Source organism: Drosophila gunungcola, unplaced genomic scaffold (genome assembly GCF_025200985.1).
Source record: "Drosophila gunungcola strain Sukarami unplaced genomic scaffold, Dgunungcola_SK_2 000001F, whole genome shotgun sequence".
Taxonomy (NCBI): Eukaryota; Metazoa; Arthropoda; class Insecta; order Diptera; family Drosophilidae; genus Drosophila; species Drosophila gunungcola.
The window spans coordinates 17102760-17118136 of NW_026453197.1; the positions used below are offsets into that span (position 1 = coordinate 17102760).

General features: G+C 44.1%; 1 protein-coding gene across 1 annotated transcript in view; it reads right to left on the bottom strand.

The window, feature by feature from the left end:
• Window positions 1-15377, bottom strand: part of LOC128262896 (muscle-specific protein 300 kDa-like) — an 80007-nt gene that overhangs the window by 39708 nt on the left and 24922 nt on the right. The window contains 5 exon segments of the mRNA XM_052997465.1: window positions 2053-4813; window positions 4815-9127; window positions 11632-11892; window positions 11953-12165; window positions 12261-13230. Coding sequence (XP_052853425.1) covers window positions 2053-4813; window positions 4815-9127; window positions 11632-11892; window positions 11953-12165; window positions 12261-13230 — 8518 coding nt within the window.

Sequence of the window (15377 nt, forward strand, 5' to 3'; positions counted from 1 at the left end):
ATCATTTTCTTCTTTGGGAATGGATATAACAGTATCTGGGATTTTAGCCGATTCTTCGTGAACAGTAGTTTCGTTTTTGGAAATGGATAATTCGCTTATAGATTCAATTGTGTTGGTTTCATCCTCAATCGGAACTTTAACAATCGGCTCAGAATTGCCTGCTTTTTTCACCACCGTAACTTCCTTTTGTGGCTCAGATACTGGTTTGCTTAGCTCCACAGGTTTCTTTTCCAAGCCATCATTTTTCTTCGTTTCTTCGGGAATAGCAATTTCGCTGGTGGACTCAGTAGTTACTGTTGTGGTGGTAACTGTTGTAATTGTTCTGGTTTCATCCACAATCGGAGCTTCAACAATTGGCACAGACTTTTCTATTACTTCCACTAGCGTGACTTCCGTTTGTGGCTCAGGAACAGATTCCTCTTCATCATCGGAGAAGTTCATTGGCTCATCCAAAACATCCATCCAAGAGCTGGAAGAGTCGTCCACGGGCAGACCGGCATAAGCTGGTTTCTTGGGTTCCTCAATTGTCTTCTCCTCAACTTTCTTGGGTTCTTCGGGAACAGCAGTCTCGCTGGTGGACTCAGTAGTTACTGTTGTAGTGGTAACTGTTGTAATTGTTCTGGTTTCATCCACAATCGGAGCTTCAACAATTGGCACAGACTTTTCTATTACTTCCACTAGCGTGACTTCCGTTTGTGGCTCAGGAACAGATTCCTCTTCATCATCGGAGAAGTTCATTGGCTCATCCAAAACATCCATCCAAGAGCTGGAAGAGTCGTCCACGGGCAGACCGGCATAAGCTGGTTTCTTGGGTTCCTCAATTGTCTTCTCCTCAACTTTCTTGGGTTCTTCGGGAACAGCAGTCTCGCTGGTGGACTCAGTAGTTACTGTTGTAGTGGTAACTGTTGTAATGGTTCTGGTTTCATCTACAATCGGAGCTTCAGCAATTGGCACAGACTTTTCTGTTACTTCCACCACCGTAACTTTCGTTTGTGGCTCAGGAACAGTTTCCTCTTCATCATCGGAGAAGTTCATTGGCTCATCCAAAACATCCATCCAAGAGCTGGAAGAGTCGTCCACGGGCAGACCCGCATAAGCTGGTTTCTTGGGTTCCTCAATTGTCTTTTCCTCAACTTTCTTGGGTTCTTCGGGAACAGAAGTCTCGCTGATGGACTCAGTAGTTACTGTTGTGGTGGTAACTGTTGTAATTGTTCTGGTTTCATCCACAATCGGAGTTTCAACAATTGGCACAGACTTTTCTATTACTTCCACTAGCGTGACTTCCGTTTGAGGCTCAGGAACAGATTCCTCTTCATCATCGGAGAAGTTCATTGGCTCATCCAAAACATCCATCCAAGAGCTGGAAGAGTCGTCCACGGGCAAACCGGCATATGCTGGTTTCTTGGGTTCCTCCTGCGTCTTTTCCTCAACTTTTTTGGGTTCTTCGGGAACAGCAGTCTCGCTGGTGGACTCAGTAGTTACTGTTGTAGTGGTAATTGTTGTAATTGTTTTGGTTTCATCCACTATCGAGGCGTCAACAATTGGCTCAGACTTTTCTCCTTCTTCGACTAGCGTTACTTCCGTTTGTGACTCAGAAACAGTTGGAATTGTCTTAGTTTCATCCTCTATCGGTTTGGCTACTTCATCGATAACCGTATAAATTGTTTTGGTTTCTTCTGCCGCTTCAAGAATTTTCTGTCTAGCCTCAGCCTTATTTAAGAAAATTATGTCAAACTTGGGAACCTCGAAGTTGTATGTAGCAGGGATATAATCGGTTTGTTGAGGTACTGCAGAATCCAGTGTCGTTGTTGAACCCATGTCGGTGACGGTAGTTTCAATTTTAGTTTCCGTTGCATCGTCAAAGCTTACCGTCTTTGCGTGCGATTCAGGTACAGTTTCGATAGATTGTATATTTTCAATAGCTTTAGAATTGATTATGTGATAATTATCCTCAGCGATATTAAGTTTAAATATATCAAATTTGGGAATTTCAAATATTTTGTCTTGGGGTAAAATTGTTTCAATATTAGTGATTATATTTAAAGTGCTTACCGGGTTAGCCACAAATGCTTCAGCAATTAATGCGCTTGGTTGGGCAGAAACAATTTGATTAGCAATATTAGTAGGAGCAGAACTTGACTGAGTTTCACATGGAATTTCGACTGGCACTTCTTCTTGAGGATGAACGGGGACAACTAAAGACTCATGATAAAGGATGTCTGACTTTGTTTGCTCGATCAACTTGACGGTGGAGATTAAAGACTCGTCTTGAGTAATGTTGTTTACAAAATTCTCAGATTCCAGAAGAGGTCTTGGTTGAATATTAACAGTGACCTCTTCAGTTGCTTGAGAAGATTCGGTAACTGGTACAACTTCTACTATGGACTCTTGATAATAAACGTCTTCCTTAGATTGCTTAATTGAACCGACACTAGAGATCAGGGTCTCTTCCTGCGAGACATTGAAAGCCAACGTGTCTTGCTTAACTAAGGGTTCAACTACATCGGTTAGTTTTTCAACCATACCATGGATATTACTATTTTCATTACCTTTGCTTTCCTCTAAAATGACCTGAACCGTTTCTTGCTTAATAAACTCTTCCGGAATAGCGGGACGCTTCTTCTTATCTTTCTTGGAAAGTTTTTTCTGAATATCTTCAAACAGCTTTTGTTCTTCAGGGCTTAGTTCTTCTGGGCTACTTTTAGGGACAACTGAGGGGGTTGTTTCTGGGATCTTTGTAAGTTCATCTGATGGGGTAGGTTTTACTACTAGCGGGGGAATGGGATCAGATTTGGATTCTACTGCTTCTGGGACCTCAGATTTCGACAATTCGACTACGTCAATCACGGTATTCTCACTACTGTCGGCTGTTTCTTGCAGTGATTCCACATTTTCAGTCACAGTCTCTGTCACCCGAAGACTAACCTCCGGAAAATCAAGATGCATTTTCACGATAGGTGTCTTCAGTTTCTCTTCATGAGTAATTAGGGAAATTTTTTGCACTGTGCCCGGTGGATATGCACCGTCAATGCCTTCTCCCACGAAAAGAACATTTGTGCCGTCTTCGGTTTCGAAGCTTCGTCGTTGGGTAGTCGTGAGTATCGTGTTCTTGGTAGTCGTCATAGTAGTGGTAATACTTTCTGTCTTGTTAAGTGACCCATTAGTTTTGTTTTCAGCATATTGCTGTTCACCAAACTTCGGCAACTCGACGGTGTTTGTTTCGATGCCAATAACCTTAACCCCAGTTGGGCTGTCCTTTAATCCTAACTGTATGTTCGAACCCAGATTAGTTAACTTCAGTTCGGAACTAGGCGTCACAGCGGGAGAGGTTGAGCGCGAGGAAACCACCGGACTAATTGGTCTCTGGTCGGGCATCTCAATGCTTGAAGTTACAATTACATCACCCGGTGTCTCGCTCTCAGTGAGCAGAATGCGTCCGTCATTGGCTACCCTCTTTGTGATCCGCATTGTTCGAATCGTCGTAGTCTTGATAATTGCACCATCAATTTGACTAGATGTGGTTGAAGTTTCGCTCGGGACCTCCGAATTAGTTGGCGAAGCTTCTCGCACTGTCACTGGTTCACTGGCGGTGCTGGTTTCCTCTGTGGTTGTTTCCCCATCTTCATTAAGCTTCTTTACGATCTTCGTAGTACGCACGGTTGTTGTTTTAGTAACACCAACACTAGCGTCCTCAACTGGCTCCACGGGTTTTGATTCCGTGTCCTCCGAATTGGGAGCGTCAACGATTACACCAACACTTTGTTCCGCGTTTTGCGATAGCTTCTTGACAATTTTAGTTGTTCGAACAATTGTAGTCTTGACAACATCACCAACCCCGGAAGATTCAGGTTCCGACACCGTAAATTCTTCAGCTGGAGCCAGGTCCTTATGTTCCTCGTAAAGTGGAATCTGAGAAACAATTTCTTCTGACTTAGTCGATTCTTTCGCCTCATATTGCTCTGCAGTAATAAAGTCCATAACTGTAGATTTCATTTGGGTGAAGTTTGGAACATCAATAGTAGTTGCGGCTATCATAAGCTTATCTTGCACGTCAATAGGGGCTTTCGGGACTTCTGGAAGTTCAACAGCTTCATCCTCCAATTCAAGAGGGGCCACAGGAACATCCGGTAAGTTCAAAACTTCATCTTCACTTCCGCCCGCAATCTTAGCAGTAGCCTTAGTTGTCCGTGTTGTCGTGGTCTTAGTTATGCCCTCGCTGTTTGATTCAGTAGTTACAGATTCTGCGACAAGTGGAGCGTCTTGCATGACTGACTCGACAATCGGTAGAGAAATCTCGGCTTCACTGCTTGTCTCGCTGATATTTTCGCTCTCTTGAGAAATCTTTTTGACAATCTTCGTGGTACGCACAATAGTTGTTTTGATTACACCACCTTCCTCAGGCTCTTCAACAACTGCAGGTGAAACAACCGTGCCGGTTGTTAAATCTAATGATGGTTCCACGTGTACTTCTTCCACTTTGGGAGATTTTATGGTTTTAGTGGTTGTGGTTTTAGTAGTTTTGACTACGCCCTCATCGCTGATTTCTCGGCTATTCGTTTCCGATTTCTCAATCTTTGGTGATTCGGTTGCTTCGTCTGCCAAATCGTAAGAGCCCAAAGATGAAGCTGCATCTGAATGCGTCGAAGAAGTCATCTCCTGACTTTGTTGCTGACTGCTGCTGATTTTCTTTACGATTTTGGTTGTACGGATAACTGTTGTCTTGATGAGACCGTTGTCATCGCTGACGATGGTTTGCTCAGACGACAGATTTTGATTATTATCCGTAGCAATTGCACTTGGTACGTTCAGGGGGCTCTGTGATTTCTATTTGAGGTTCGACGATTTTGATAACCTTCTGCTCAATATGAGCGTCTTGCTCGTTTTCCAACTTCTTTTGTTTCTTCTTATCTTTTCTTGAAGGCTTTTGCGGCTTCTGTATCTCCTTCTTATTGGTTACTTCAGGTTCAGCAGGACTTGGTTTAAGTTCTACTTCAATCGAGGGCTTGGTTTTCTCCTGGCTCAGTTTTGACGATTCGTGTTGCGTTATTTCCTCAGCTTGTTTTAAAACTTCATCAACCACATTTTGGGCAGCATCCTCGATGACTTCTAATGAAGTTATCACTGTAGTAGGTAGCAGAGTCACATCGCGCTCAACCTCAGGTTCATCTTCAAAGACCTCCTCTACTATTTCCTCTCCGTCTTCAGTTATCCGCTTCAGAATGCGCTTTGTCTTGGTTATAACTGTCTTTGTTATCGATCCTTGCTGTACGATTGTGTCCTGTGTTGTAGAGAATCCAGTTACATCAATGGGCACCTCCTTGGTGGTGGTTTCTATTTTTGGAAGGTTATATTGCTCAACGGATATGTTCTCTTCAGGTAAATCATCAATGACATCTTCTTCGACAATCTCCTCTTTGCCATCTACAATACGTTTTACAATGCGCTTGGTTATGTGCTTTGTTATTGTACGCGTTGTGATGGTTGTAGTGCCACTTTCCGTTGAGATTGTATTACTTGATGTAGTGACCGTAGGCTCGCCTTCGATAATGGTCTCCTGAATATCAAGGGGGGCGGTCTCGATGGACGATGGTGTGTCCTTTGTTAATTTTATTAGATTTTCGGTGGCAATTACAACATCTGAGGAAACATTTTCAATTGGAAGTTCAGTTATTGGTTCCTGTTTTAAAGTTTTTTCAGTAATTGGTTCCGATAACGGCATAGGATTTTCAAGTAGGTCCTGAGTAGCAACTATAGGCTCAGTCACTGTGGTGCATTGAACTGTAACTGTTTCTGGTATTTTAGTTGTATTAGTTTCCAAGGGTTGTTTTGGTTCCTTCTTAGAACGCTTTTTGTCCTTCTTGGAGGGCACTGGTGTAGGAACTTCTGTTTGAACTACTGGTTCCACGTTTTGTGTACTAATAAGTAAAGTTTCCACAATAGTTTCCGACTGTTTCTTTTCCTTTTTGGAACTAATAGTAGTAGCCTGAGGTTCTACAATTTCAATAACAGATGGTTGAACAATCTCTTTTTTAGTGACAGGCTCAAGCTGCTCAACAACTGTCTTGGTCTTTTTCTTCTCCTTCTTTGAAGGCACAGCTGGAGCTAGAGATTTTACGGGTTCTTCCTCGTCTATGAGAGCAGCTTTGACAATTTCCTTTTCCATGACAGGTTCGACCGACTTGTTGTTGACAACAACTTTCTCTACAACAGTTTTAACCACACTCTCTGACTTCGATTCAGTTATGGCTGGCTTGTCAGTTGCCTTTACCGTCGGCTCAATAGACTTGGTTGGCACGGGTTCCTGCGCCACCATCTTGGCTTGTTTCTTATCCTTTCTGGTTGGAGCAACTGGTGGCACCTTAAGAACCTTTTCTTCTGACTTTGTAGTGTCCCTTTCCTTGACGGGTTTTTGTTTTTTATCTTTCTTTGAGGGAGCTTGAGCTGATTCCACTGGCAAAATAATCTCAACAGCAGGTTCAACTATTGTTTTTATCACAGTTGTCTCGACCAAAATAGAGTGGGCCAATTTCTTGTCCTTTTTAGATGACACTAAAACATCGGCAGCTGATTCATCTTTTCGCTCTACACTTGTTGCGGCCTCACTATCGCTTGGCTTTTTCGGCTTCTTTGATTTTCTTGGCTTTGGCTCAGGTTTGGGAGTCTCTTCAACATCCGTCTTGGGTGTTGGCGCATCAACAAGTGGTTTCCTCTCCACCAAAGCGACACCATTTCTATCGGGAGACTGGGATTTCTTACCCGTCTTACCGTCTTTCCTAGTACTTTGTTTAATCGGTAATGGTTCCGGTTGAGTTTCGTGTCTTACTCTCTTTGTTCGCGATGTACGCGACTCAACATTGTCGATCTTGCGTTCCCAAGTTGGTGATTTCTCGACTTGTCTGGCTTGCTGTTTAGTTTTATTAGTAAAGGTAGCAGTATTGATTGTCGCCTGTTCCAGCTTGCGTTGCATAGGCGGCGAGGACGTGAGGCGCACTGGGGTCTGTTGCTGACTGGATGGCTGGAAAACTGGATTTTCTTTGTGCTGGAGACCGAAGAGGACTTCGGCATAAGTGCTGCCTGTACTGATATCCTGGGGCCGGACTTGTTTGTTGCTTCGCCGCTGAGGCTGGGGTTGCACCACGACCGTGGTCGGAACTTCAGTGGGCTGTGGGGCATCTGGTACTGCGACAATTTCCTGAGTCTGCCGTATTATCACAGTTGGCTGTGTCTGTTCGGAGACAATTGTAGTCTCCGTTACATAGCTGGTTGACGTACTAATTGGTTGAGATTGAGCCTGGGGCTGAGGTTCGATTTGGGCCTGTGGAACTTGTGGCTCATCCAAAGGTATGGTTTCAATAGCATCAATATCAAATTGACCAAAAGTAATATCCGGTCGTGGTTCGTTCAGCTCAAACTCTTGTGGTTCTACAGGTCGCAGCATATGAACATGCTCTTCAATATAGTATGACGGCTCGCTCTGGACCACCACCGGTTGAATTTGCTGGGTGCTGGTAGTCAGAGGCTCTGCACTCTGTTGCACCATAGATGCCAATGTGGTTACAACGCGATCCAGCACGCTGTTACCTGTTGTCGAGGTAAGAGTGGTACTCGTGGTGTAGGGATCAAGCAGATAGGTCTGCTCTACCGCCTCCTGCTGATATTCCTGCAAAGGTTCGGTTTGCTGCTGCTGCTGTGGGTATTCCTGTGAGTACTCGGCCGTTTGCTGGGTATAGTAGATTTGATTCGGCTCTGCGGGGTAAACCGTGGAGTAAGTCTCCGTCTGAGCCACCGGCTGATAGTAGCCAGCCAAAAGCTGATATTGCGTTGTCGCTGGTGGCACAGCCACCTGCTGATACTGTATGGGATACTGCATCTGCATAATCTGCTCGTAATAGTTCTGTTGGGTCGTCTGCTGCTGCTGTGACTCTGTCACAGATCCTGTCACATAACCCCACTGACCACTATCGGCTACGTTTTCGTACATTGTCTGATACAACTGCGGATCGGGCTGCAAGTAGGTGGCTGCAATCTCTTCAGCTGTCATGGGCACTTCGTAGTTACTTAGGGATTTCGGTTGCTGTGGCTGAGATTGCTGCTGTTGTGGTTGCAACTGATGTTGCTGTTGCTCCTGCTGCGGGATAGAATAGTTAAGATCTGTACCGGTGTTGCTGATGTATTGTTCTAGTTGTGGCTGTTGCTGCTGTGTTTCCTTAATGGGCTGTGGCTCAGGTTCGGGGACGTAAATACTGCCTGAAACTTCTGCGCTGGCATCCACCACATCCTGGATGGTAAGATCGGTGCGGCCTTGAACCGCCTGCGCGGCCAACTGCTCGGCCTTGAGGCGCTCCAGTTCCAGTCCTCGCAGAACCTCGGCATAGGATGTCGAACCGGGTACCCACATGGGGCTACGAGATCTAGTGCGGTCATCAATGGGCAAGAAGAGTTGTTCCTGTTGTGGTTGTTGCTGCTCGAATTGAATCTCGATTGGGGGCTGTTGTTCCTGGGTTGGTTGTGCTTGGTGCTGTTGAGGTCGACGTCTAGGCGAACGACCTCGACGTTCTGGACGCGGTGGCTGAAGTTTCTTACCCGGTTTGGCCTGAGAATGGTGTTTTTGCTCACTTTCGATGAACTGAGTGTTGGGGTTGGACGTTGTCGTTGTGCTAGGAACTGAAATTGGGGTATTGTCGCTGGTTGGTGTAACATGTTCTTGACGCTCGTATTTCGCTGAGGGAACAGTGCTGCCGCCGACATGGAACTCATATCGCTCCTGGCTTTGGTCTTCATCACCGTGCGTACGTCTCGAAGTCGTTGTTGTTGTGGTCGTAACAGTTGTAATTGTTGTCTGGTTGAGGGTATCGTCGGTCGTTTGTTCCTGCCGGGTCGCTGTTGTTGTCGTAATAGAGTGGTCTCGTTCTTGTCGGGGATTTGTTACCGATTCATTACCGCTGCTTACCGGACTCGCATGTCCAGACAACACTTCAGCATAGGTCAGACCCACTGCCGCTGTTGGCTTCATAAGCAACGAGACAGTCGATGAAGTGGTCACCACTGAATGGGGATCCAGCGCATAGGACTTTCGAGCGGTCGCATCGTAGACTTGCTGCATGCCATCGATTGATTCTCGCATTGCCTAATTGTTCATCATGGTTCACGTATCAGAGTGAGAGAGAGAGAGTGGGAGAGATAGGGGGAAGATTTGCCAAAAACGTTAGCTTTGATATGATTGCAGGGGTTTCAAAAGGGGGGACAAAGACAAGGCTTATCTACCTAATAGAGAAATACCCTAAGTTTCCTGATAAATTATACTCAAAGAGTGGATTGCGTTTTAAAAATATAATTTGATAATTTAATTTATTCTTTAAAATATATAATATAATTGTATGTTCTTAAACATGGGTCATGTTTTTGATTAGAGTAGTGACGGCAGTTGACAGTTTGGCCAAAGCCACCGTCCCTGGGAGAAGGAGACCGGTGGCAAGGGCAAACGGAAGACGCCGGGGTGGCTGCATTGGCTTTGATCTAGACCTAGATTGGCTTTAACTTATGGTTAAGGGTACGGCATCCTAAATCTCTAGCTTGGCATCGTCCGGCGTGCCGCGATGTATTAACAACTTGATGCGCTCGTTACGTGCAGTTATTTTCGAATGCAGATTTTTGACACGTTCCCGGCATGCCTATTGTTTATATATAGGGTATATATGGTGCATTTTTATTTTTTTTTTCGAAAGAGTTCAAATGGTTGGCGTGAGAGCAGATATATATATATATAAAGAAGAAATACAAAAGATGTCAGCATATATATTGAGATTCATTAATGGCAATTTAGAGATAGCGAGCACATTATACGCCATGGGATACAGGAAAAGCGACCATTAACCAAGTTCGATATTTCGTTTTTATAGAAGAAGTAAGCAGTACCCATGTGTGTTTGTTTATGTGTGATCAGGGGTTGTTTATTCGATGAGGTTAGCGGGGTTACATCGGATATGTAGCAGTTTTGGATTAGTCACAGGTTTATAAGTAGCGCAACAGGCAAGCGAGCAAAGCCCAACGATAAGTTTTAATTGGTTTAAATATGATTAGTAAAGAACAATGTTTATGGAGTGTGTTTAATAATTTGCATGTTTGTTTTTCGATTTTTTCAGCGCAACGACACCAGGATTTTTGTTTATATTCAATAAGTTACGTAGAGAAAAGATAAAGAAAAATACATTTGTCAAAAATAAAATACCAAATCAAATTATAAACCGTAACCATAATTAAGATATAACCGACTTTTGCTAGTACAATACCAGAAAGATTTTATAGAGGTATAAAGAGAGAGTAAGAGAGAGCTGCTTGGTGAAGAAAATGATTGCTTGGCTAAGCTGACTAAATAATTAAATCAAATAAAAATTAAAAGAAATTAAAAACCTTTCAAAAATGTCTAAGCGAAAGCTTAATATGTAATTGTGCCATAAAATGTGACGATTTAAATGCGATGTGATGAGTGTACTTTCTCATGGGTGTTTGTGTGTGTGTGTGTGTGTGTGTGTGTGAGGTCAGGTGAAAGAAAATCAAAATAAGTTCTCATAGCAAGAGCTGCCCCCATTTATCATCAAAATATTAACTACGGTCCCAAATTAAGTTGAATTCTTTGTTTGCCACTTACCGCCAACATTGCAGTTCGCAATGTAAAGTTAAATTTTAGTAATAATATTAAGTGATTTAAAATACTGGGAAAAACTTGATAAATCTATTGCTAGGCAACTGCCTCTAAATATAATCATTTTGTTTACGAGCAACAAAAACAATGGAAAACGTTTTGGCTCTAAAAATAGTCTTGATGATTATCTGGAGGAGGAATTTGCTTTTATTTTCTGGGTGGCCTAACCCTGACAACAAGAACTTATTTGTTTCTGGGCATTTTAAATATATTTTCGGGCCGCAGCACGTGACAAATGGTTATGGTGAGATCCGCAAGCGCCGATATAAATGAGGTATAATTTCTGTGGGTATTTTCCAATGAGAGCGATATGGTAGCAATGAGATTTGAAAATGAGAGCTGCACGGTCGGTAGATGAGAGATGAAAAATGTTTAAACATAAGGAAATATAAAGATGAAATGTGTGTATGATAAATGTTGATTTGTGTGTGCGAAATATAATGACATAAAACAAATTCGAAAATAAAAACGTAATAGAATTTGGACGAACAAAAAAAAAATAATGATAAAAATAAATAAATAAAAATGCGCGTTGTTTCATTTTTTTTTTTTTTTTTGATAAAACTAAAAAGAATAAATTAAATACGCAGCCACCGTGCAACTGTTTTTCTTCAGACCTACCCGCACACATTTAAGCGTAAGGGTCGTAACAAATTCAAAGATTAATCAAATATATAGATTATATATTCGGGTAAGGGGTTAATAACTTTGTTTGGTTGTTCTGTCAACTGTTTTTCATAGCGTTGAAGGATTGTTCATAGCAATGACGAAATGAGATTCATAGATATATAGAAAAGGGGATTTAAAAGGGGATAATTGACGACTTTACTAGAGAGCTCCTGGCAATATCTGATATCTGAACTGAACTGTGCTAGCTTGTTTGCTATATTGGGGTCTACTAAAACTCTCAGAGATTGGACGGTACGTACCTGTTGCTCGGCTAATACGCGCTCGCGATCGTGCGGCAAGTACGTGGGCGCCATCACCAGTCGGAGCTGCTGCTCCTCCTGGATGATGCGCTGGCGCAGGGTCTGCATCTGCTGCTGGTACACATCGATCTGGGCCAGCGTCTGCTCGAGGCTCTGCGACTTGGCCTTGCCAAGTTCGCCCAGGCCGTCGAGCACGCGCACCAGATCGTCGACATTCTCGCTGAGGCGCGGATCACCGCCCATGCCGTTGCGGAAATGAACCTGTGAATGGTATGATAAGCAGGAATTAGCCATGCCGCCGGTCCCCCCCCGAGTACTCACCTCCAGTTTCTCAATGGACAGTCTCAGTTTCGTTTTCTGCACATTAATATCGGCCAGGGTCTTCTCACAGAAGCCGAGCTGATCGCGCAGCGGTTTCTTTTGCTGCTGCGAGGAGTCCAAACTCTGCTTCGTCTTTTCGTGCCAAGAGCGTATATCCTTAATCTTGCGTTCACATTGGTCCCATTCCTCGCAGGCCTCTTGCAGCAGGGAGTTCTATGGATTAAATGATAGTAAAGGGAAGAATAAAGTTATTTAATGGTTGGGTTTTTTTTTGGAACGGGGTTAGTCCTCCGGATCCTCCACTTTACCCTCTCTAGCAGCACCGCTTCCACGGATATCTTCGCATCCTCGGCCTCCTGCAGTTTGTCCTTGAGATCGCCCACAGTCGTCACCTGGCCAATGTGCTCCAGTTCCTTGTCCATTTCGCTCAGATGCTTCACAATCGGTTTAATACTCTTCACAGCCGTCACATAGTCGTTCAGTTTGTTGCGTGCCTCGGGCAGAGTGCGCAGCTCGATCGTTTGATCGATGAAGGTGCGCTTCTCCGCAGCCCACGACATCACGATCTGGTAGAGGTTCATGAACCTCGTCCACGCGTCCAAGCTATCGCCCACCGCCTGCTTCTTCTCGTCCAGCCAGCCGCGAACCTGGGCCAGCGATGCGGCCAACTGGTCGATGGTCGTCTGCACCAGCGTCTTCTCCTCGCTGTTGCGACAATTCTCGATGATCAGTTGGCCGTTGGTCTTGACCAGCGTGAAGCGTTCGTAGATGGCGGTGATCTCGTGGTTGATGCGCTGCAGCAGCTCCTTCATCTGTGTGGGTGTAAGGCTTCGCTCCTGCACCTGCACCTCGGCCTGAAGCAGCCAGCGCTGAATCTCGTCCACACCGGCCACATATTCGGTGCGCACGGTCTTGGCCCGCTTGAAATCCTTCTCTTTGGTCTCCATCGTCACCTGGACACGTTCGGCCAAAAGCTCGAGGGCGGTAAACTCCTGGGCAATGTCGCTGGGCAGCTGATTCTGTTTGGCCTGATACTGGGCCGTTGTCTGGGCCACCAGCGATCTGCTCTCCTCGGCGGCCTGCTGCACCTGGCTATTTAATGTGATCAGGAGCTGTTCCGTTTGCGATATATGCTCGTCGTAGACGTGAACCGATTGGAGTTGTTCGTGAAGGGCGTTTAGCTTATCCTGCAGTTGCGAGATGCGACGGAAGACTTGCTCGATCTCCTCGAGATCCTTGCTAACCTGTTGCTCCTTATCGCGCAGAGTGTCGTTCAATCTAAAAAAAATAGAGCGGGTTAAAATTCAGGGGCACGTTATTCAATGGCATGCAATATATATATATGGTTGTAGACAGTGTGAAAACCACGCGGTTCCTGCTGGTATAGATAGATATCTAGATTTGGTCCACACAGAGATCTAAAAGACCTCTACTATATAGATATATAGGGGCGGGCGGGCGAAAAGTTATTCTTCTTCTGGCACAAAAGGCTGAAAAATTCTGAAGTTTTCAATGTTCTTTGGCTGCGCATATATATATATCGCTATATGTATATGTAAGATCCACTGGGCTTTGGCCTCGAGGCTGCGAAGATTTCCGTGAAAAAATGAATGCTGCCGTTTGGCTACAAGAGAGTTTTCTAAATGAAATGGCCCGAGCACATTTGCTTGGGGGTCTGAGCAATTTTTCGAAATTCGAAAAAGATTTTCGTACATTGCTCATAATTCGAAATTGCCTTGATCCCATTGAGAGGCAAAGAGCGAAACTTTTCATTTAAAAAGCCGCCGCCGTAAGACATATAAAATAAAAATATTCCCTACCGCTGCTTGACACACGCACAACTTTTAATATTTTCTTGTTTTTGTTATTGTTTTAGCTTGCGTGTATTTTTAAAAGCGGCGCATGTTTAAATTTATATTCCGCCTCCATTTATTTATGTTTTAATATTTCTTTTTCGCTGTGCATTTTGGCCGTAGACAAGCTGACGTCATTGGGGCGTTGCAGTGAACGGGATGGAATCAATGAGTAACATCGATCGTATTTGAATTTCGCATTTATTTCCGCTCCGTATTTCCAGCACATGACGCATATCGCTCATACGCCCTGATGGCCAAAGCAAAAAATGTATTTGAAAAAATATAACTTTGTGTGCTGACAACAAGTGTTCGTTTTTGTGTTCGTGATCAACGATTGCACTTGGCATGGAATGACGGACATGTTAATGGAACGTTTATTGCCCTTTACAGCCGCCGAGGACCGAAACAAAAATTCGGCCCAAGATGAGGCCAAGTCAACACACATTTGGCTCGCGGCCAATTGGCCGAAAAGTCGGCTGAAAACAATTTTAATTTTAATTGTTAAATGCGCGCTGCTGCCGGCGAAAAGCAGAAATTCGGGCGGCGTCGGATATACACGATACTCTATAAACTAGCCAGAATTATTTCGGCGTCATTTTTCGCAGCCAACAAATATATCGAACTAGTGAGTTCTCAATGTTGTTTGGGTTGCCGCCGCCGAGCAAAATAAATAAAAGGAAAATTATTTTTCCTCTATGCTATTTTCAGTCGGCTGCCATTTTGTACAAATTAACGATTTAAATTTAGTGCACGGCTCTAATTTAAATGGCAAAATATGCGTGAAATGCCGTGGTGAGCACGAGTGAAAGTGAAAGGCAACAATGAGCGGCGCGGAGCGTGTTGCTCCACGACGAAACAAGTCTAAAACGTTTGTCGAAATATTTGCGAAACATAGTTTGATCAATTATGGCGACAGGAGGAATGTAATCAGGCCCTCGTCGACGATAAGCAGCTATTTTTGTCGCCTTGACTACGTCATCGTTTAAAGTAGAAACGCGTGCGATTTGTATTTTTTTTCTCCGGCTCTCCACCGAATCGAATGAAGCGAAAATAACAAAAACAATCACACCTGACGACCCTGGCAGGTATACGAGTACTGCTGTTTTGCATATGAGCTGCTCTAAGGGGGTATTCTCTACGATGACTTAATCAAGTCTTGGAAACTTCTACACCAGCTCTCATTCGAATTTAAGTAGTTGTTTTCTGTTTTTTGTTTTTTTTTTGTGGACATAACAATCACCTCTTGCTTTTCACGACTTTAACTACAAGTGCGTAAGTTTGCCGGCAATTAGCTACAATTTTTAATTGCTGCTCAGTCTTCTGTCTGCGATTTGGGCTCGTATTTTTCTGCGTCTTTCTGTTGGCGACAACTTTCGAACCTCCTATTTGACTCGGGAGGCAGAAGTGTGCTCAACTTTTGGAACTTCCGAGCTCTCTGCTTGACTTCCACTACCTCAATTCCGTTGGCGGAATTTCGGTGAAACCCAAGCAGACGCTATAAAATGGAAAATTAACTCTGTGACTCGGGGGCTGTTTTTCGCTCGTTACGTATACGCCTGGTAATCCACA